Raw genomic sequence first — 23740 nt, 5'->3', positions numbered from 1 at the left:
AACAAAGGACTTCCGCTGCCGCACAGCCGCGCCTGCCGCACCGCACTGAGCCGGCCCCGCTTACGCGGCGACTCCGGGTCTGCCCACCAGTTCGCTGCGGCGTCCGCCAGCCTTCCCCTCCCTCTCGCCCGCCCACCCACTCCGCCGCTGGCTGCTAGGGGCACCCGCGGTCGCCTGTTTGTTTGCAACAAGTTTCTGCGTCGGGCTCCGGGGAGGCTGGCGCAACCCGCACCGCGGGGGCCGGCGCGGCGGCGGCGGCTTTACCACCCCTCTAGCCCCTCTCCCAAGGGTAGGCTTGGGACCTCCTCCTCCTCCTGTTTGCACAGCTGGATGGGACTGGGCTCCTCCCGACTCCCCAAGGGCAGGATGCTGTTTTCCCACTCCGTCCAGATGTCAGACCCCTGTCCCGGAGGGCTCAGCAGCTGGGCCTCCCCGCGCGGTTCGTCCCCGGCGTTCTGGGGGCGCCGGCACCCTCGCCCTGTCCCGTGCGCCGCCAGTCGGTCCGGGGTCACCCATTCCCCGCGCTCCCCCCACTCCGCCTGCCATGGGCCTGTCCGCCTCTGGCCTTGAGTCACTTCCCCCGCCATGCCCCACCCCGCCCAGCCCGCCTCCCCCCGCACCCCCCCTCAGGCTCCAGCGGCTCGGCCTCCTTGGCCCCGCGCCCCCACCCCTCTTCCCGCGAACACGCGGGCGCATCCTCCCCCACCCCCACCCCCGAACTGAGGTAGTGCTGTGCTTCTGCACACCCTGGGGAAAGTCCCCGGGTCACGCGGTTGTGTGTGGGGAGCCTGTGACGCTCAAGCTCATCTCCACGCTTCCGCCTACAGAGTCACGACTGAGGACCGTGGCGGAGGTGCCCAGAGCGCGGGCCGACCCCCGCCTAGCCTCTTGAGTAGGCAGGCGGGCGGGCGCGCACGTACGCACGCACTCTTCTGCCCCCGCTCTCCTCGTTCCCCGGCTACCAGGCGCGCGGTCACGTGGGCCCATCGCGGGGCGGCCGGCGCGGGAAGCCGCGCGAGAGCGGACCGTGGGGTGCGTGAGCCGGCGCCGCCGCGTGACGTGCGCGGCGCGGGAGCCGCCCCTCCCGCACGGTGGAGCCGGCTGGCCGCCGCGGCGGCGTCTGGGTAAGCGACGCGGCCCGGCCCCTGTGGGCTGCTCCGGGCTCAGTCCCTCCCGCCGCGAGCCGCCCGGGGCGGCGGCCTGCAGCTGCGCCGGTCGTGGGACAGATGCAAGTAGCTGGGGAGAGGGGTGTTCTGGTCCGTTTGACATGTCAATCAGGGCACAGGAGGAAAATGGCAACCGCGAGGGAGCGCTGGGCCGAGGATGCCCAGAAGCACCTTTCGCTGCCCGCAGAAGGTGGCTGTCGGGGCCTGACCCCGCGTGGGAACCCCCGCCAGCAGGCCTGCGGCGTTCCCCGGGCGGCCGCGCGGACCCTTCTCGCAAGTGGGCGGGTCTCGTGGTGCAAACTGCGAGACGCTTCGGCCACTGTCCTCTCCCTCCCCCACCCCTGTTTGTGATTACCCCGTTTCTAGGGCAGGAAGTTCCTCCCCCCTTCATAATTCATTTCTTCCTTTTTTCGGATTATATTGATTTCATTCTGAGTAAATCCAGTTTTTCTTTTAAAAGTTTGCCCCATCATTCACTGCTTACCTAGCACTTGTTATTTGGAAAAATCAAGCTGCTTAGGCAGCACCTAGAGCTGTACTTGGAACTTGATAGTAGCTAATGTGTTTCCTAAAGTAACGCCCGGTTCCCCCGGGGAATTATATTTGGTATTCGTTCTCTTGAGACTCGGGTCTTTTGGCAAAACTGTTGATTCTCACAGGATTTTGTCAAGCGTGTAAGGTATACGTTGGAATGACATTTTAAAGCTGCAAGGGGCCTTAGAGGAAATCCAGTTCATCCCTCTCATTTTACAATCAAAGACACCCGGCCTAAAGAACGTGTAGCTTGATAGAAGCCCTACATCTTTTGAGTAACTGCACCGTAGGGCTCTAGGCCTTGATTATTGGGCTCTCCACCACACCAGGAGCACAGTGCCGGTTTAACCCACTCACTGTAGAGACTGTCTGCCAGAGGGGATATACTTGCCTTGATTCAGATTATTGAGAAACCAGGCTTGGCCATTGTGTGATGGCTGTTATTTTAAGGAATGGGGTTGGCATTATCTCTAGGTGAAATAGACTCCCTATGATGTACTTTGGGGCTCAAAGCCTGTCTCCAAAATTCAGCCGTATTATCTGCAAGAATAACCAATGTTTGCAGCATTGGTTGCTTCCTTAGGTTAAGGCATCAAAGATCTGTTTAGCAAGCAATCTGGATGTGTTTTGGTTAAGGGTAAACTATCCATGATCAGAAAACAGTCCCTTAATAGGGCGCAGGATACTGGGATAGCACGTGTAATAGATTCATTTTGGTTTTGTTTGTTTGTTTGTTTGGAATAGATTAGTTCTGATAGCTGGGAGGTTACGGGAAACCGTGGAAGGTCACAAGGATGGTTAGCGACAAAGCAGGGAGGGGCGTCACATGACGTGCTATACCTTTTTGCCCAGCCCTTCCCTGAATGTCTTATTTGGAAGCAGTGGAAATGGATTCTCCTCAGCTTGTTCGCTGTTTACTGAGCACCAGCAGTGGCTAGCCACTTTCATAGATGAATTGTGAGTACTTAATAAAAAAGGAGGTAGTAGTGTTTCTATGTTACAAGCGAGGAAACAGACTTAGAGGATTTACCTGTCTTCTGTGATACTGTCATTTACAGCAGAATTCAAGGCCAGATCACTTATCTCACAAGTCCAGTCAGTGCTCTTGTGCATTGTATCTTGCTACGACTTCAAGCCAGGAAAAGGATGAGAGAATCGCCTGTGGCTGATTTATTGGCGCCTGTGGTTGCCCAGAGAGGCTGAGCAGGACTTTCAGCTGCCCTCTTTGCCTTAGAAAATGGAGCTGTGTGCTTCCACCCTATCTCCTGAGGGGAATGGGCAGGAGCCAGGCTGTCTAGCTGGGGAGGAGGGGCCCAAGAGTCTTGGCCGTAAAATATCCTGGCAAAGGCAGTGCTGGGAAGTGTTGCATAATGCCCTCCCCACCACTGAACCAAAGTGATTTATTTACTATGGCCCATAGGTGGTGCTTGACCATCTTGTTACAGAAAAACTTGTCTTTTTTGTCATAATAGGGCCAGAACAGAGTTGGGGTTTTAGATTATTGCAGGGTTGTTTTTTTTTTTTCCTCGTCTTAAAAAAGCAGTGCAGGTGCTCTTATCTTGATAAATTATAAAGTACTCGTACACCACTTCCTGTGCTCCGTTTTTGCTTATTTATTCCAAATTGCATGCGAACGTCAGTCTTTTGAGAGAAGAATGCTAAGAAAAGTACTATTCCAGTTGATAGTTATCAGCGCAGGTTATGGAATCAGACCTAGCTCTTGATACCCACTTTATACTATCTGCAAGTTGTGGGTACTAAGTCTAGGTTTTTCTTCATCTGTAAAACGGAAATTAAAATAACGCATAGTCAAGGTGAGGACTAAAAGGGAGAATGTACATAGAGCACTTAGCACAAGGCCTTGCATATAGTATTTACTCATTATAATAGTAGCTACTTTAACTAGAACAGTATTATTTTTTCTAGGATACTAAAGATTGCTACTTGAACTTGTTTAGGGCGAGTGGAGTAAGAGGAAAGTATTTGAAACAAACATCAGTTTTAGGATTAGTAATTTATTCACACATCTGCTTTCCCTTTGCCAGTGGGAATTTTTTTTTTAATCTTTAAAAAAAATGTTTTTCATGTTTACTTGTTGTGGGGGAGGGTAAAAGAGAGTGGCACACAGAATTCGAAGCAGGCTCCAGGCTCCCAGCTGTCAGCACAGAGCCCCATGCGTGGCTTGAACTCACGAACCTGAACCCGTGAGATCATGACCTGGGCTGAAGTTGGACGCTTGACCGACTGAGCCTCCCACACACCCCTTTTTAAATCTTAATTGAAGAAAAAAATGTTTATAGTATTGTTAGTTATTTTTGAAATTTTTCTAATTCATTTCTTCCCTGTACTTATCAGTCATATAATGACTTTTGGTTCCTTGTGAAAAACTCTAGGCACTTTAAGCAAAATTAACCCATGTGGATAACATGTTTGTGGAACGTTCTGTAGCAAAGGAAGTACTGGTTCACCTATATTCAGAAGTAATAATTATTCTTGTTTATACTGTATTCTAGATCTGTACTAGCATTGTCGTTTTCCAGCTTTCTGCTGTCCTTTGAGTAGCTTTTTTTTTTCTTTCAGAAATGCAGTCATTATTTTTTCAGTGGACTAAGAAGACCGTTTATTTTCCTTCACAGGGTTCTGATTTTTTTAAGGTCCACTAGCTGTTTGCATTCACCAGTATTAGCATTCATGTTTGCCTGGTGCTGCGGCTTTATCAGGCATCCCACATGTTGGTTAGATGGGGGTTAGAGATGTAGTAGGCTGGCTGGGTCTGGCAACAGGCAGGAGGCCCCAAACTAACGTCTCCCTGTTCCGTTAAAGGTTTCTAGAGCATAACTGCTCTTCCTGTGTCTTCTACCACGTCTGCTTCTTACCCTCTTTTCTAATATTTTTAGTGATTTTCATAAGCAGATCCTAGAATTACTGTACGTTTTATCTCAGTATTTTCAGATTTGTGATTTCCGTATCATTTTCAGATATTATGAAAATAGGCATAATGGCGTCTGAGAGGACATACCTCTTTTTCCTAAATACTTCTTTAGAAGAAGTCTGGAAATGATGTGTTCCTCCTCTGCCCCCAGTGCCCATTCTACTAGTTTGGGAGCACTTTTGTTTCTTAGGATCTGGCTAATTTTTTTGTTTAACATTAGAAGTACAATAGTTGATTTTTCATTTAACATAATTGGTATAATTCCCACATTTTGAGAACTTCTTGTAAAATTGCTTCTTTTACTCTGAAATTATAGAGTGAAATATTCTCTTCGGGTTGCTTGGTTCCCTTCTAATACAGTGGTTCTTAACTGAGGCATCATATTAGAACTACCTGAAGAGCTTTTTAAAAAAGGATCTGAGCCTCACAGCAATTGTCTTTGGGTTAGCGTGGAGTGGAAAGCAGGCATCAGTACAGCCCCTGCATTTTAAGTTTTACAGTACAGTCAGTGATAAGAGCTACTGTTCCATGATAAAATGATCTCTGCAAACATTCCTTCTCTAGATTATAAACTGTTACACCTCCACAGTCATGTGAAAGTACCATTGAAAAATTAAAACCATTGTATAAAGTCTGTTATCACTTGGCACTTTGAATATATCTGCTTTTATCTTTGTATTTATAGCCATGAGTAAGTATCTCAAAAAAGCTGTACACATTCCTCTGCCAACTTTTCTCTTTGTCTATTAATTATAATTAATAATAAAGTCACAATGGTAGGAACCACAGAGAAAATATCTAAGACTGTTTATTTTCTACAGCAACAGATGTCTTATACCTATGTCTCTTTTTTATTAAAGATTCATACAGCCTGAGAGAATGAAAAGCTGTGTATTCAAGGATATCGTCTATCGTCTGGCTACCATAGATCTGAGAGTCCAGTCTAATACAATAAATATTTAAATAAATGAGAATAAATAATATAAAATAAGTAAAAACTAAAAGATGTTAAATGTCAGCTAACTTTTTATTAAACAAAAATAGATACTGGTATAAAGCTGTTCTAGTTTACTTAGTTTGAGCTAATCCAGAGTTACTGCAATTGAGTTAGTAAATAAGATTTTGTAGTTTTTCTTAAATATCAATACTGATTTTATTATTACAGTATAAATACCACTTTGATAATAAAGCATCTTAAGATGAAGTACTCTTTCATTTTGACTATGGTATTTGTCAATTTAATAAAATGTATAAAATTATTTTTCTGCAACCTCTCTCACATCTTAAAATTGCCACCCCGATTTCGTTTTTTCTTAACTTTTTTTTTCCCTCCCAGAGGGAGGGAGGGAGAGAATCTTAAGCAGGCTCCATGCCCAGCACAGAGCCCTATGCAGGGCTTGAGCCAAGTCAAGAGTTGGACACAACCAACTGAGCCACCCAGCTGCCCCTCCACCGGAAATTCTTAAATGTAACTTCTAAGATCTTTCTGCATGCATAGAAAGCTTTGGCTGTTCCACATAGTAGAGAAAATAGAATTGATGGTCAAGGAAATAATGAGCAAAGGCTATATGAAAAGTTTAGCTAATAATTTGCAAAGTAGGTTGCATTAGCAAATGTTTTTAATAACTCTGTGGTGGATTGGCTATACTGACATGAGATAAAATCTGGTTGTGTTGCCTTGAAACATCAAAGGTCTATTATTATGCAAACAAGTTTGAATGAGCCTATTATGTATGTAAGTTGTGGTTTGTTTTTGTTTTTTTTTTTTTTTAACAGATCTGAGTTTTTTTCATTTTATACACTTGGAAAAATTTCCCCCTTATTCAATTCAATATATTTGCAAAATCTGCATCAGTATGTATGTTAAAAGTTTTACATGGGGATTTTAAAGAAAGGGCATGAGTTTAAAGTCAGACTTGAAGGGTGCCTGTGTGGCTCAGTTGGTTGAGCGTCTGACTTCAGCTCAGGGCATAATCCCCCAGTTCATGGGTTTGAGCCCTATATTGGGCTCTGCTGACCGCTCATGGCTGGAGCCTGCTTCAGATTCTGTGTCTTCCTCTTTCTCTGCCCCTCCCCGGCTCGGGCTTTGTCTCTCTTGCTCTCAAAAATAAATAATAAACATTAAAAAAAAAAAAGGAATTGTCCTTGAGTAACTAATTAACTTTAACAAAAAAATAAAAGTAAAGTCAGACCTGAAGTACTGTCAGTTAATGGCTAATTGCCTGACGTCGGGTACCTTTCCTGCCTTCCCTAAGCCTGTGCTTCCTCAACCATAAAATGGAACCAATATAGTACCTGCTCTACTACCTCATAGGATCAAAAAAAGATAGCATAGGGCAGAGATTCTCAAATTATGGTGCAAGGACCCCCAGAGGTTCCGGAAACCTTTTCAGGATCTACAAGGAGCTTGCTTTTGCAAGGCTGAAATATCTTACTATGCTTGAATCGAAACAACATGTGGCAGGGGCACCTGGGTGGCTCAGTTGGTTAAGCAACCGACTCGATTTCTTCTCAGGTCATGATCTGACAGTTTAGGAGATTGAGCCCTGAGTAGGGCTCTGACCTCAGAGCACACGGCCTGCTTGGGATTCTCTCTCTCAAAATAAATAAACTTTTTTTTTTAAACGTTTATTTATTTTTGAAAGACACAGGGCGCAAGTAGGGGAGGGTCAGAGAGAGAGAGAGAAACACAGAATCTGAAGCAGGCTCCAGCCTCTGAGCTGTCAGCACAGAGCCCAACACAGGGCTCGAACTCAACAAATCCTGAGATTATGACCTGAGCCAAAGTCGGACAATCAACCAACTGAGCCACACAGGCGTCCCAATAAATAAACATTTTTTTTTTTTAATGTGGCAACAGATTATGTGAACGGAGAAGCAATGAACCCAGCTGTATTTTTTAGAGCCAGGCATCAGAAGATTGTTAACTATAAAACAATGTTACCCTTCCACTTAAAAAATATATGTAGTTATTTTTTTAGAAAAAGTATATTTTATGTTAATATATAATGGGCTTACTGTTATTTTAAATGAATTAAAAATTTTAAAATGTCTCCCTTTTGGGGCACCTGTGTGGCTCAATCAGTTGAGCATCTGACTCTTGATGTTGGCTTAGGTCATGATCCCAGGGTCATAGGATTGAGCCCCACGTTGGACTCTGCACTGAGCATGGAGCCTGCTTGGGATTCTCTCTCTCTCTCTCTCTCTCTCTCTCTCTCTCTCTCTCTCCCTCCCTCCCTCCCTCCCTCCCTCCCTCCTCCCCCTCCCCCCTTCCCCCTCTCTCCCCGTCCCCCCTCTGCCCCTCCCTTGCTCACATGCTAACACATTATGTCTCTCAAAAAAAAGTCTCACTTTTAATTTTTTATATGGCAAATATTGATAAATATAATCCACATAAACAACAGCCTTTTGCAGTCCTTAATAGTGTTTAAGAGTGTAAGTGGATCTTGAGTCCAGGACTATTTAGAACTGATGAAGGGTGATAATGGCTGAGTAGTTCCTGTTGGGACAATTCTGAAATAAAAACTACATTTGACCCTTGCACTGAGTGGGGATTAGGGGTACCAACCCCTCTGCAGTTGAAAATCTGCATATAACTTGACTCCCTACCCTCAGCTTAACTGCTAAGAGCCTATTGTTGACTGGAAGCTTTACTGATAGCATAAACAGTCAACTAACACATTTTTTATATGTATAATATGCTATATTATAATAAGGTAGAGAAAAGAAAACTTACTAAAATCATAAGGAAGGGGCGCTTGGCTAGCTCAGTCAGTAGAGCGTTCGACTCTTGATCTCGGGGTTCTGAGTTGAAGCCCCATGTTGGGCCTGGAGCTTACTTTAAAAAAAAAAAAATCATAGGTCAGAGAAAATATATGTGCAGTACTGTGTTTATGGAAAAAAATCCACATATAAGTGGACCTGTGCAGCTCAAACCAATGTTCAAGGGTCAACTGTATGAACTTGAAAAAAAGCTTTAGAAACTACCAGATGGCATTTGAAAGTGACAAAAATCAGGCAGAAACTGGAATAAGGTCTATACTTGGGAGAAGGGAACAGCAGTGGGCACATTTCCATTTCTATGGCTTTTATCCTGAGAGAAGACTCCTGTTGGTGACATGAGGAGATGGCTAAAATTAGGTTAATAACCTGTAATCTTGCTTGCTTGAAGAAAAGAGGACAGAGTTCAGGGTGATCACACAGCTGGGAAGAAAAGGAAAATTCCAGAAAGGATGCTGGGAGGACCCCAAATACTGTATATTACTCAGCTTGAATCTCTTGCCAATCCCTAAACTTAGATATATGTGGAGCAACCCCCATTCGGCACACCTACTGCTAAAAACACTGAACCAGAGGGCAGGCAGAATTTGGAGTTTAAGTCCAACCAAGTTAATTATAACAACAAAGCAAAAACATCAATGTGTTTTGGAAGAATATTACAGAATCTAGAGTCTTTACTGCAGTAATCACAATGTCTAGGATATTGTCCAAAATGAAACAGAAAACTATCACCCTAATTAATGAAGATTGATTCCAAGATGACCCAGAGGTTGGATTTGGCAGAGAAGATTTAATGTTTATTTTTGAGAGAGAGACACGGGGCACAAGCAGGGGAGGGGAGGGGCAGAGAGAGGGAGACACAGAATCCGAAGCAGGCTCCAGGCTCTGAACCAATAGCGCAGAGCCTGACGCGGGGCTCGAACTCACAAACTGTGAGATCATGACCTGAGCCAAACACTTAACTGACCAAGCCACCCAGGCACCCCTGGCAGAGAAGATTTAAAGTAGCTATTATAACTATGCTCAAGAACATAAAGTAAAGTGGTAATGGGCAAAGAAATAGGAAATCTCAGCAGAGAACCAGACACTAAAAAGGAATGAGATGAAAATTTTAGACCTGGAAATATATCTGAAATTAAAAATTCACTGAATGAGTTTAACAGAAATGACAAGAGTCCATGAATTTGAAGACAGGTTAATAGAAAGTATCACACCTAAAAGAGAAAAAGAGATTGTTTTATGTGAAAGTTCTGTATGAACTTCATCACTATATGTTAGCATCAGGGATTATTACTCTAGGTTTCTTTCAAGGCCTAAATTCAGCTCTTCCCTTTGCATATGGACTAACTTCATAATATTGTAAATCAAAGCCATCTACAGACTACTCTCACATTCTCCCCTCACCTCATCATCTCCTTGCCACCATCAGAAAGAAATCCCTCTCTTCTCTGTGGCTGACTACTACACTTAAGACTTCTGCTTGTGTTCCTTCTGGCTTCTAGAGACTCCACCCCTCTTCAGGCTGGAAGTCTTCTCCAAGCTGAAGCTGCCTATTCTCAGTGCCCTATCCTATCTGTACCTACTTATGACGTGTGCTTTCTAACATCCTCTTGCAGTGAGATATTTTGCTCTTGCTGCTTTCCCATTGTCAAAGGTCACCAGAAACCTCTTGGTCCCCACACTTGGGGCATTTGTAATAGGCCTCATCCTCACGTTTGTCTGCAGCATTTTCCACCATGGAAAATGGAGGCTGTTGGGCTCCCCCAGCCAAGGCTCTTGCCTTTCCTTCACCATTCCCTTATATAAGAAAATATATTTTATTTCTCCTTTTCTTCTTCTTGTGTCTTTTCTGTGTTGTTCAAGGATTCATTCTTAGCTTTTTTTCCCTCTTATTTCACTCAGTAGTCCCATCCACTCCTGGTGGCTTCGGTTGTGTAATTACTGAGGCCCTTCTCTCTCTGTCTAGCCCTGATCTCCAGAGCCCCAGTCCTCATGTTGTCTCATTGATCACCAAGCGTTTCTACTCAGATGTCCTAGCGTGAACACCTTGAACTATGTCCAAAATGAAACTTCTCTTTTATTAAGACAGCTTCTGTGCCTCTTCCCCAGCATTCTGGGACCCTGCCTTTGTATTGACACCTGACAGTTATTCTGCAAATACGACCTGAAGGGAGGAACGAATTCTAACAGTGACCCAAGCTGGAATTCTGAGACTCACCTTTGACTTGATATTCTCTGTGGCTTATCACTTCTAGTCTGCTGCCAGGTCATGTCAGTTCTGCGTCTGGTGCGTCTTTTTTTATTCCTTCATTCCCACTGCCATTACTTGGATATTACAGCAGACTCCTTGCTGGTCTTTATTTCTCCATACCTTTCCCTTGCTAATCTTTTTTATGTATTGTTACTAGAGCAGTTTGACTAACAGGCCTGATGATGATGATGATGATACTTGGTATTATGGGCCCCACTACTTTTAAGTGCTTATATGCATTATCGTATTAAATCTATATAACAACCTGTGAGATAGATAGATACTGTAATTATCCATCCATAGTTTACAAGTAAAACCAAAGACCAGAAAGTTAAATATCTTCTCAAGATCATACAGCTAAATGACAGAATTGAAATTTTAATCCAAGCTGTCTAATTCCAGGGTCTGAGCTTTAACTACTATGTGTTCTCCCTCCAGCAAAAACGTCTTAACAGTTCATCTCAAACACAACTGGAGTACCTTTCAGTTTTACAATTGGTACCCTGTGTGAGCTAACCACATCTCGTTAGTCACTTACTTTTGTTTTTTCTATGCCCGACTGAATTCTTCAGTTACCTGTATATTCACACTCTTCCCTGTAATTCTATTCATCCTATTTTTTTCTGCCTGGAATGCTATGTTCATCCTCTGCCTGTCCATCTAAATAATGGCTTATTTTCCATTGAGTCACCTGCTGTTGTCCCTGCCCCCCCGCCCCATAACGTGTTCTCTGAACTGCTCTTAGGACATTTATCACTTTTACTTTATATCATAATTATTATGTTTTATGTTTTGTCTCCCCTATTAGCCTGCAGTCTTCTTGATTGCAGTATCTGTGTAATTTTTTTTCTATCCCTGGGCCTTGTGTAATGCGTGCTTTCAAATAATTTTTTCTTTATTAAGTTTCTCTTCAAAAAAAATGTGTTCAGTAAGTGAAGAATTTAACTGTTACTCATAGACGATTAACCACAACATTTTTGTATATGTGGCTTTTTAGTGTGCCCTTTCTCATTTCCATGTGGTTCAATAGCTCATTATACTACTGCACTATATATAGACAGATAGATATAGATCTGGTGAAAATGTTTATGATCTGAGGTTTTGTTTTGCTTTAAACAATTTGTAAGGCTAGTTTAAGCTACTTCACTTTGAACCATTCATTGAATCTAAGACACATGTTTTTCACATGGTGAAATCTTCAGTATACCCAGTTTTATTTTGGTGTTTAAATCTCTCTCTAAATTGGTGGAGTTCAGGATTCTGGGTAATGTAGCAAATACGATAAGTAGTGACTTTTAGTCAAATGGCCTTTTGGAACAATACTTACAATTTGGATTTTTATTGAGGTTCGGGTCTCTGTAGGTTCTGTTATTTTCCTTATTTCATTACTGCTTACAGGCTTTTAAAATGAGATGGCAAGGAGTAAGAGTTTTGTTTTCATTTATTTTTTAATTGGGGGAGGCTTAGGAGAAACTTACGTGTGAGTAAGTAGAATTTTAAAAAGCAATTTATGAATGTAGAACTAAAAGCAGCAAATTGCAGGATTCCTGAAGTATGCTATTATTTACATACATTTTTAAAACATGCAAAATAGTACTCTCCCTTCTTAAGGGATATGTACAGATGCAGCAAGAACATAATGCTGTTACAAGACAGTCATAAACACCAAAGTCAGGATGATGACTGCCTTCAGAGGCAAGGTAGGAGGTAGTGCAAACGAGGGAGAGATGGCAGGGGGTCTCTGCCATGTTTGTAACGTTTACCTTATGTGCTCAGGGCTGGGTGGCTGCATGTTTGTCCCATTGCTCTCTGTGCCTATTTGTCCATCTGAACTACTTCATAATTTTTTCTTTTAAAGTTTATTTTGAGAGAGAGAGAGAGAGAGAGAGAGAGAGGGAGAGAGAGAGAATCCTGAGCAGGCTCCACACTGTCAGTGCAGAGCCCGATGCGGGGCTCAAACTTACAAACCGGGAGATCATGACCTGAGCCGAAACCAAGAGTCAGAAGCTTAACTGACTGAGCCACCCAGGTGCCCCAAGGCTTCCCTGTGTGTCTTGATGTATAACCTGACCATTCCCTAAGCATCTCCAGTTTGTCGGTCATGTTCCCTCTGAAAGGTGGAAAGGGAGGACATTTGGGCTCGGGAGCCCAGTACCTGGGTTTGAATCCCCTGCTCTCCCACTTACTAGCAATATGACTTGAGTCCGTTTATTCTGCACTGATTCAGTTTCTTCATCTGTAAGGTGCATTGCTTACTCCCTTTCTTGTAGAGTTGTATTGAGAATTAAATGAGTAGAAAGTTCCTAAGGGAAAGGAAACACCGTTAAGTGTTAGCTGGTTCTATTATATAATTGATCACTCAGCTGTCTGCTGCCCAAGCTGCGGCCAATCTCCAGACAGCTAACCCCACACTTTCAACGCTGACCTCTTTGACTTTGGTCTCTGGCTAGTGAGGAAACTTCATTCTTTTTCGCAGAAATTGCTCTTTTAGAGAAGGTTTTCCCCAGCTTGCCAGTGATGACCTTCGTACCCGGCCGCCTTCTCCTTAAAACACTGGTGGCTGTCTACACGGTTGGGGAGGAGGTGGTGAAGCGGGGCCTCCCACCTACGCATAACGACAGCACTCAGTACCCTTGCTGCTCACACTGCTCTCCCTTGCTGGTAGAATTCTTCTGCGTGTTCTTTCTCATGCGTGATTTTTCCCAGGACCAGTGGTCCCATTCTGTATTGTTTCTTCAGGAGCCTCCATACTTGTATGTATGTCTGAATCCAGTCAATATCAGGGTATAGGCTCTTTCCCATAGGGTTCCAGGCCCCATGTAAATCAGGGGATGTGGCTTAGTATCTATTTTAAGTGCTCCTGAATGTACTGTGACTGACACATTTCCCAAACATTGTATGATAGTCAGGAGGCCAGTGTCCCCTGACCACATAGAGGATTCCTAAGGAGCAGTAACACCTCTAGCCCAGCCAGGACACTGTTAAGTTATTAACAGTTATGGTTAACATTTGAATAGCAGTTTCCATCACAAGGTGGTTGTCACATAACCTCACTCATTTAGCTCTGAGGAATGGGTCAGCATCTCAATCCCATTTTCCAGTGAGGAAACAGGACAGACTGGTAACGTTGAGGTCAGATAGATTAAAAAAGGACAGCCTTCCTTTTGCTTCTGTGTCACTCATACCAAGCCACCTTCTTACCAAATGAAAAAGACCATATTTTACCGTTTTCGAAGAATTGGTATTTTCATAAGGAGGGGATTTCATGTTAGCTAGGAGGTTTGGGGTGAAATTAACAGTATTAAAAACTATTGAATAATCTCGTTTAAATTTAGGTGTCCTTGTACTCTAGATGTGTGTGAACTGTAGCTAATTTTGTAAAAAAAAAAAAAAAAAAAATCAAACAAAAATTGTGCTTTTTCTCAGAGCCACAATGGACACAGGTAGCCATAGCCTTGTCCTCCTGCAGCAGCTGAACATGCAGCGAGAATTTGGTTTTCTGTGTGATTGCACAGTTGCTATTGGAGACGTTTACTTCAAAGCCCACAGAGCAGTGCTTGCTGCTTTTTCTAACTATTTCAAGATGATATTTATTCACCAAACAAGGTAAGGATGTGCTTTTGTAAATCAGAAGAATTTTAAATATTGTGATATAGCTAAACCTATTGTAACATCATTTGGGGGATTCTTTGTCATGGGGTCATCTTAAGAAATAAAAAAAAGTTATGTATTTTTTTTTTTTTTTACACATCCAGTAATTCATCTCTGTGTGTAGGATCCATGGTGGAAGGTAAAAATGAAAACAGTAATAGCTAAAAGTTATTGGAGGCTTATCCCATACCCAAGCACTAAGTATTTACCTAATGTACATTCTACTGTTATGCACACTATTTTATTTTAGTTTATTTGTTTATTTATTCTTGAGAGAGAGAGAAACAGAACCCAGTGTGGGGGTGGGGGTGGGGATTGAGGGCAGAGAGCAAGGGAGACGGAATCCCAAGCAGATTTCACACCATTAGCACAGATCCCAATGTGGGACTTGAACTCATGAACTGTGAGATCATGACCTGAGCCGAACTCAAGAGGCAGATGCTTAGTCGACTGAGCCAGCCAGGTGCCTCTTATCCACACTATTTTAGAGAAAAGAAGACTGAGGTTGAAGTAAATAATTGGTCCATCCAGGATTATAGCCCCCCAATAAGTTACACTCAAATGCAGATACGTGTTTTTAAAGATCTGTGTTCTAACCCACTAAGTTTTTGATACCTGTTCTGTAGCACTTTCATAGCAAGGCCTTAATGTCATAGTTCTACCCATCTTATATTCTATACTATAGTTCAAAAGTCATTTGTTTCAAATACTATTTTCAAAAAGTGCTTTGATGTTTTGAATTTAGGTTATCCCAACATGATGGGTATGTAGGAAGAGGGCAGGAAAGTGGTATTCAGATTCTGAGCTCTTAAAGAATAGCTTTAATCCATCCTCGATTGAAAGGGATAGAATTCTCTATGTTTTTTTAAAGGACCGTGCATGAAATACTAGGAGTCTAGCCTCAATTACACATTTTTATTTACCCATTCATTCACTCAAGTATTTATCAGGTACTTAATGTCAGCACTGTGCTAGACCCCAGTAACAGGCTAATTATGCTCCCTGCCCTCAAGGGGTTAATAGTCTCATAGATAGTGCACGTAAAGAAAATAATCGCAGTGTAATTGATCTGTCTGTGCCTCAGTTTCCTTCTGTGTAAGACACTGGCATTGTATGTGTACTCACCCCATGGTGTTGAGATTTAAATGGATTAATAATATTAAAATGCTTGGAACGGAGCTTTGCACTGTTAGCTACTGCTATCAATAATTAACGTGATACGTCTATAATAGAAGTGTTGTAGAAGGTAGAGTGGAGTGTCAGCAGCTCTATTTTGAGGAGGTTGGAATAGGCTTTATTGAGGCCCTGTATCTTGAAGGATCAGGAGAAGTTTTCCGGATGTTGTAGAGGAATGCAGGAAGGTACGTTGCAGGCAGAGGGAAAAGTGCACAGAAACATAGGCAGATATGAACCAGGCTAGTACGTTGAGGAAACGGAGTACGTCAGAATGACTGGAATGCATGGCACAAGGAGGGAGGAGGTTGGAGGGGAGGACGTGTCATAGTTAGGGTCAGTGTCGAAACTGGCTTAGAAACAGTACCTTCACATCAGTCTCCTCTAAGAGCTGTGAGTTGGTTCAGCTCCCAAAGCGCCTGTTGTGTGCCAGGCACCATGCACGCTGAACTAAATCCAAGAGATGCAAAGGTGTCAGGCCTGCTGTCTGGTATCTCTGTTGAGCAACTAAAAATCCTCAGTTAACAGAGCTCTGTACCGATATAAAAAAGCCCTGCCACAGACCCTGGAAGTGGGTGGGTGAGAGCTAAGAGTGAAACCCAGGAGGCAATCCCGAGATACGGGGACTAAAGAAACGGATTATCGCTATACTTACTGACACCCAGTGCACTGTGAAGCATTCACAAAGTTTTGCTTCAGAGAAGGTAAGTCCGTTGACTGGTTCTGTTGATCCTTGACATCCAGCACTTCCCTCAGGTTCTGTCTATCCTCATCTTGCAGGGTGTTTCCCAATTTCTTGTTCACTCATTATTTCCACCTATTATCTGAATTCTAGATTCATATCTAAAAATTGGGCTTGGGGTTATTTTGAAGTTTTTCAAAGTTATGCCTGTATTCATTTGTGATGTAAAGACTAGATGTGTTAATATAGTTAGGAAGCCAAAATAAGATTAGTGCTATTTATTTATTTATTTATTTATTTATTTATGAGAGAGAGAGAGAGTGAGAGAGAGTGCGAGCAGGGGAGGGTAGAGAGAGAGTGAGACACAGGAACTAAGCAGCCTCCAGGCTGTGAGCTGTCAGCATGGAGCCTGATGCAGGGCTCGAACCCACGAGCCACGACATCATGACCTGAGCCGAAGTCGGATGCTCAACCGACTGAGCCCCCCAGGTGCCCCTGGGATTAGTGTAATTGAAATTCTAAATATTGCCAATTTCAATAGATCCTTTTAAAATTTTTAATATTTTTTATTTTGGTAAAATATATATAACATAAAGTTTGCCATTTGAACCATTTTCAGCAGCGTTGTGCAACCATCACTGCTGTCATTTCCAAAACTTTTCATCACCCAAAACAGCAACTCTGTGCCCATTAAGCAATAGCTCCCCATCTCTCCCGGCCCAAACTGCTGGTAACCTCTAATCTACTTTCCGTCTCCATGAATTTGCCTGCTCTAGATATTTTTTATAAGTGGCATCCTACAAAATGTGTCCTTCTGTGTCTGGCTTAGTTCACCTACCAGACGTTTTCCAGGTTCATCCATGTTGTAGCAGGTGTCAGAGCTTCATTCCTGTCTCTGGCTGAGTAATAGTCCGCTGTACGGACAGGCCACATTTTGTTTATCCAGGCACCTGTTGCTGGACACTCGCATTGCTTCCACCTTTTGGCTAGTGTGAATAATGCTGCAGTGAAGACTGGCGTGCAGGTGTCCTTTGGGTCCCCATTCTCAGTTCTTTTGATTATATATTCAAAAGACTGGTAAGTTCCTTAACAGCAAGGGACCTGTTTTATTCATCACGTTTCTACTCCCTGGCAGCTTGTATAGGGCATATCACTTAGGAGTCACTAAATGTTGAACTCCTCAGAACATCTGTGTGTGTTTCTTAACTTTAGGCGGTAGGTTGAAGACATGAAGACTTGTTGCTGGGCCACAGAGCTGGTGTATAGTGAAAGTTTAACTTTCCGTTGATATGTTTCATCAAGGCAGATTGCTAAGTTTGAACTTCTTGGGAAGAAATCACGTTAGCCTTAGACTGTATGCTGCTACCCAAAAGGCCAGCTGGTCATTTCATTTTGTGCGGTTCTGTTTTTTGTTTTTAACAGTGAATGCATAAAAATACAACCAACTGATATCCAACCTGACATATTCAGCTATTTGCTGCACATTATGTACACGGGGAAAGGGCCAAAACAGATTGTGGATCATAGTCGCCTGGAGGAAGGGATTCGATTTCTTCACGCCGACTACCTTTCTCACATTGCGACTGAAATGAATCAGGTGTTCTCACCAGAGACTGTGCAGTCCTCCAATCTGTATGGCATTCAGATCTCAACAACCCAAAAAACAGCTGTCAAACCGGGGCTGGAGGTCAAAGAAGCTCCTGCCAGTAACAGTGGCAACAGGGCTGCTGCGCAGGGCGACCACCCCCAGCTGCAGCTCTCTCTCGCTATTGGGCTGGATGATGGCACTGCCGATCAGCAGAGGGCCCGTCCTGCTGCCCAGGCCTTGGAGGAACACCAGAAGCCCCCAGTGTCCATCAAGCAGGAGAGATGTGACCCAGAGTCTGTGATCTCCCAGAGCCATCCCTCACCCTCAGCGGAGGTGACAGGCCCCACTTTCACCGAAAGCGGTATCAAAATACACTTATGCCATTACTGTGGGGAACGTTTTGATTCCCGTAGTAACCTAAGACAACATCTCCATACCCACGTGTCCGGATCCCTCCCGTTTGGTGTCCCTGCTTCCATTCTGGAAAGCAACGACCTTGGTGAAGTGCATCCGCTTAATGAAAACAGTGAGGCTCTTGAATGCCGCAGGGTCAGCTCCTTCATTGTCAAGGAGAATGAGCAGCAGCCTGACCACTCAAACCAGGGTACCACCGAGCCTCTGCAGATCAGCCAAGTGTCTCTGATCTCCAAAGACTCAGAGCCAGTAGAATTAAACTGTAATTTTTCTTTTTCAAGGAAAAGAAAAATCAGCTGTTCCATCTGTGGTCATAAATTTCTCCGAAAAAGCCAACTGCTGGAACACATGTATATACACAAAGGTAAATCTTCCAGATACAACCGATGCCAAAGGTTCAGTAATGCGGTAGCCCAGAGATTTCAGCCGTACTGTGACAGCTGGTCTGATGTCCCCCTGAGAAGTTCTTGCTTGTCGCAAGAACAGTTAGATTCATCCTGTGCCTTAGAGTCAGAGCTCACACAAGAAAGTGTGGACACTATCCTTGTGGAGTAGCGCTTTCTCCTCCATAATTTTTATACCAATTCTGAAAAAAAATCCACATGCATTTTTTTATTCATAAACTCTCTTCCTCCTCAACGTCTGTTCGCTTTTTTCTTTGCCATTTATCCATAGCTTTAAGGTGGTATATATTAGGTCTTATTGTAAGGTATGTTATACACATGGCTATTAAAATGTAACCTTCAAGTAGAGCCGTGAACCGTTCATAAATCGCAATTACGCAATCAGAAATCAGTGTAAGAATTATGGAACTTTAGAGTAAATATTTATAGAATTTCTAAGTAGAATCAGTAAAACCAAATTGAAAATGAAGTAAATGAAATTTTTTAAAGAATACTCTAGACTATCAGTTTTGGCTAATTTTTCACATGAATAAGCCACTGTAAAGACTATTTAAAATATTTTCTGGGGCGCTGGGGGGGCTCAGTTGGTTGAGTATCCAACTTCTGCTCAGGTCATGATCTTGCCATTCTGAGTTCGAGCCCCACATGGGCTCTGTGCTGACAGCTCGGAGCCTGGAGCCTGCTTCACATTCTTTGTCTCCCTCTCTCTGCTCCTCCCCCACTCACGCTCTGTCTCTCAATAATAAATAAACATTAAAGATTTAAAAATAATAAAAAACAATAATAATATTTTCTTCCACATAGGGAGTTAAAGTTATTTCTAATGCATAACTATATAATGTATAAAAATTTTGTTTTAAGGCATAGCTATAATAAATCATGAGTAGTTTTAAAATCACTTTTTACTTATTAGCTCTGCAGCATCTTGCATGGCTTTTATTTATTTTTTCACATTGAGCATACCTCATTGTTAATGAAAAATATTTTAGTGAAAAGAGAGAAATGGAGGAGATTCAAACAGTAAAACAAAATCCTAAGCAGAGAAACAGAAATGTTCATACACCTAGATAAACAGAGCTTCAGACAGAACTGCCTTGACTAATACCAATGTTGTTACCTTAATCTAGAACGTTTTCTTAAGGATCTTAAGAGAAATTTGAGATTTTTTTTATGACCAGAAATTTACATCAGCTTAGAGAGGAAAATGATAAAATACAAATTGTCTTTCTACCCTCAGCGCCCGAGGATTTTCTAGGCTGCCTAAGTTGATGTTAATTTTCTATCACTTGAAGAAGTAGTTTTTCAGTGACACAGTTTTCATTTGTTTCTGGTCCATAAAACTAACAGTACACACAGTGTCCTAGAACTATGTCTAAAGTCCATGATAGCTTTCCCTTTGTGAATAACCTTAGCTCCCTTTTATAACAGTGAAACTTACAAAGCTAAAACACCAGAAAAATTAAAACTGATGGGCTAAATGATAGATTGTCCTGCTTTATGTAGCTGGAGAATAGCTGGTCAAACTTCACCACAAAGGATAGATCCAAATTGTTTCTGAAATGTTTAAATTTCAAAGATTAATCAAGAATAACAAAGCAGAGAGGCTTTAAAACAGCCTCATCTTTTTTGTGTGTGCTGCCCTGTTAAATTCAAAGCCTCACAGACATTTTAATAAATCTGGCTTGTGAGGCGTACAATTTAACTGTATACAGAAACTCTGAGCTCCTTTATTGACTGCATCCTTCTGAAGACATCTCCTGACAGCATCAGAGTGGAGTCAGAAGGGAGCTGAAAGAGTAATCCAGCCCATTCTAAGGGCACAAAGGTTTTCTCTGGGTAAACACTGAGTTTAGGTGACTTATGAAGTGGTAAGTTATTCTTGAAGGCTGAATGAAGAAACTACTGGGCATTGTCTAAGGCAGTAGCGTTTCTCCCTCAGACAAATGACTAAAACTTCCTGGGGTCAAGATTGTTATGTGTTGAGAATAAAATCTAACTAGCTGTTTTTATAGTAGCAGTTACATTGGGAGTGGCTAAAAACAAATGTGTTGCTCTTGGGGGTGAGAACTTCATCTAATCTTAAACTTAAGTCACTTAAACAATGATTCAAACTTTTCTGCCCTCAAAGATTTCATCTCATAGGGTGAACACACATCTTAACATCGATTTCATGTATTTTAGGCTACTCATGATATACTCCTCGGCCTTCTTCAAGTGAAATTTTATTTTTCTCACTAGGATGACAGTTTTTCTGATTTCTTCCTTCTCTGTTTTCTTCTTGCTCAGTCATTAGTCCTTGACACAAGAAGTGCGTAGCTGAAGGGTGGGACTGCGGGTGCATATGAGTTGAGGTGTAGGGTAGCAGTTCAGGGCAGAGTCTGGAGAAATTGTGTTTGCTTGTGGCTGATTGGCCACGGCGGACATTAATTTAAAGCTGAAATATATTTATACTTATTAGACGTTAAGAACATAATGGTTAATTGTATTTTTATTCTCATTCATTTAGTTCCTTTTAATGTTAGAAATTCAGAGCAAATGTTCTTTCTTTTAGTCTTCATAATATTCTATTTTAGGAAGTGGGAAAATGTTAACTCCATTTTATAGGAAAAAAGTCCCAAAAGGTGGGTTGCAGAGAATCAGTGAATAGTGGTGTGGGAACTGACCCCTGTTTAATTTTTTTCATTCATTCAACAGGCATATTCTAAAAATAACTGTTACACGTATAATTAATACTGTGCCCTGAGTGTATTTTTTTAAGACTTGATTCCTTACTAAGAGAATCTACTTTGTATATATATATATATATATATATATATATATATATATATATATATATATATATATATAAAAGGTTCTTTCAGCTAAACCCTTTAGTTTTGACCTCATCATCTGTAAAATGAGCTGTAATCTTAACCATATAATGTGGTTTGCATGATTACCAAGCTCTTAAAACTGGAAATGCTAGATGCACCTTAATTAATGTATGAGGCAAATACTAAGCAGACATTTTCTTCTTGGATCAACTTAGGATTCTCTCTTCTTTCCACAGCCTACATATAGTTGTTTTCTGGAGAAAAACAGACTTGTTTCAGTATTTGTCCCTATTAGCATATTGTCAGAACTCTGGTACTCATAAGTGCAGTTTGCCTTATAAGAAAACCAAAATTTCTTGATTTCTATATCTTGAGATTATTATTTCTTGCTCTGTTTTTCTGATTTCTCACTTGTAAAGTGGACATAAACAATCCCTACCTCACAGGGGTGTTGTGAGGAATTGTGTTAAGTTCTCTTAATATTATTAATAAAAACCAGCCATATAAAGAAAACTACATATATTCTATAGCTAAACCTATTAACTTCAGTATTCCAACCTGTAAACTCTAGAATGTCTTAGAAGCAGTCATATACTATTTAATATTCAATAATTTTTTGACACAGTTCTTCCTTTTATTTTTTAGAAATACTCTAGAAACGGCAACATTGCCAGAATTCCATTTCTATTGTAGTTTAATCAGTAGTATTTCTCTTTAGACTTTAGGAAGGGGGATATTCGTTCATTGGCATTATTGGGAATAAAACCTTGCCAATTTCAGCTTCATGGAAAGTTACCCCAAACATATTGTTTACACATGGAAAAAAAAGAACAAAAGCAATGGAGAAAATATCATTTTCGTTTCTTTGCTGTAGGTCATCTAAAAAGTACATGGAGACAAGAAATAGAGTGGGGATAATAACATAGTTATTCATTATGTTCTATTAAAGTAACATTGGAAAGGCCTCACTTTAAACTGAAGGAAATACCTATTAATCATGGAAAAAGATAGTCTGGAAAATGGTATAATTCCATTAATGTTTATCTGCCCAGGCAAATTCTTAGTGTTGTAACCCAGATCCTTGATAAGTGTCATTTTTTAGTAGTAATTGAGGTAAAATAAGCCACACGAAGAGTTTTCATAATGTAATCTGTGTCTTTGTATGTTTTACGTTAAATGTAGCTCTAAGGGATTTGATTATAATTAATTTTTAAATTCCTAAGAGTGAAATCTGTAAATGATTGTTCCCTGCTGTACTTCTATGTTTGTATGGTTGGACTTTTTGAAAACTGGTGAGATTATACGGCCCCAAGCCTGGATGTCTTAAATACAAGGAATCACCAACTGCAATTTTTGTCTTTAAGACCTGGAAGAACCCGTTGTGCTGCAGCATGTTTCTGTGCCACGCTCGACTGCTTAGTAGACAACTGCTCCGACGCATCTGACATTAACTGCCACTGGCTCTTCCATTTTGTGCCAAATAAAGTCATTTAGTCAGCGTAGATCAAATATGAACTTAAAATAGTTTCAAAGAAACTTGGAATTCAAACACTTGTGCAAGAAGAAAGGCCCACAGAAGAAATCCTCCACGTACAAGTAACACATGGCAAATTCAGGAGACCGCAGAGAATAGTACATTGTATGGTTAAACTCTTCCCACCTTACGCACCGTGAGTTTGCTTCCGACACATTAACTTAGAAAGTTTTGTATTCTCTATTTGGAATGAAAACAGTGGATTTCATGTATTTTATCACGACCAATAAATTAATGTGACTTGATCATAAACAAAACCTTTTTTAAGTGCGGCTTATAGACTGTTCTTATTTTACAGCAGTGTCTGCCAAGTGTTGTCATCCTAGCACTGGGGTAAGTAAGTCTCTGTGCCAGGGGCCATCTTGGATGTGTAATGCAAAAATGCATCAGTGAGCCCAGGTCTTATCAACCATAACCTGTGTTAATAGAAGATTGGTGTCCCAATCAAATGCTTTCCAACTACCATCTCTGGAAAGAAAGGTAACGTCTAGCCATTGCCCAGTAGTTCCCTGCTTTGCTTCTTTCTTTCTTCCCTGTTTCCTGTATTTTCTCTAGTAACCTAATGTACAACAGTGGTTCTCAACCAGCATGTATTACTCAGGGTTCTCCAGAGAAACAACCAATAGCGTGTAGTACAGAGAGAGAGAGAGAGAGAGAGAGAGGTTGATTGATTATAAAGAATTGACTCACAAATATGGAGGCTGAGATGTTCCAAGATCTGCAGTTGGCGAGCTGGAGACCCAGGAAAGCCGATGGTATCATTCCAGTCCAAAAGCCAGCAGGCTTGAGATCCACAAAGGCAGAAAAAGACCAATGTC

The 23740-nt window shown here is 41.9% G+C and overlaps 1 protein-coding gene across 5 annotated transcripts; it reads left to right on the top strand.

Annotated features, from left to right (window-relative positions):
- The first annotated feature begins 9 nt into the window (after window positions 1-9).
- Window positions 10-23501, top strand: ZBTB25 (zinc finger and BTB domain containing 25). Of its 5 annotated transcripts, XM_042943480.1 has the most exons (4): window positions 1136-2657; window positions 14090-14269; window positions 17592-18535; window positions 22753-23501. In XM_042943480.1, the coding sequence occupies exons 1-4, from the start codon at window positions 2527-2529 to the stop codon at window positions 22806-22808; spliced, it is 1311 nt and encodes a 436-aa protein (XP_042799414.1). In that variant the 5' UTR covers window positions 1136-2526; the 3' UTR covers window positions 22809-23501. The 5 variants fall into 5 exon arrangements, with proteins under 5 accessions (XP_042799417.1, XP_042799415.1, XP_042799414.1 ...); XM_042943483.1 differs by lacking the exons at window positions 1136-2657; window positions 22753-23501 and adding an exon at window positions 10-289 and having other exon boundaries at window positions 17592-19187; XM_042943481.1 differs by lacking the exons at window positions 1136-2657; window positions 22753-23501 and adding an exon at window positions 736-1124 and having other exon boundaries at window positions 17592-19187.
- Window positions 23502-23740: the final 239 nt, after the last annotated feature.

This window comes from Panthera leo, chromosome B3 (genome assembly GCF_018350215.1).
Source record: "Panthera leo isolate Ple1 chromosome B3, P.leo_Ple1_pat1.1, whole genome shotgun sequence".
Lineage (NCBI taxonomy): Eukaryota > Metazoa > Chordata > Mammalia > Carnivora > Felidae > Panthera > Panthera leo.
Note: the sequence above shows the minus strand (reverse complement) of the source record. Positions and strands in the feature narration are given on the sequence as shown.

What these genes read in the sequence shown, in the direction of transcription:
- ZBTB25 (XM_042943479.1), top strand. Translation starts at nt 2,527, where the DNA reads ATGACGTGCTATACCTTTTTGCCCAGCCCTTCCCTGAATGTCTTATTT. An exon ending in GCCACTTTCATAGATGAATT is followed by an intron (nt 2,658 to 14,089) that starts GTGAGTACTTAA and finishes GCTTTTTCTCAG; the next exon opens with AGCCACAATGGACACAGGTA. An exon ending in ATATTTATTCACCAAACAAG is followed by an intron (nt 14,270 to 17,591) that starts GTAAGGATGTGC and finishes TGTTTTTAACAG; the next exon opens with TGAATGCATAAAAATACAAC.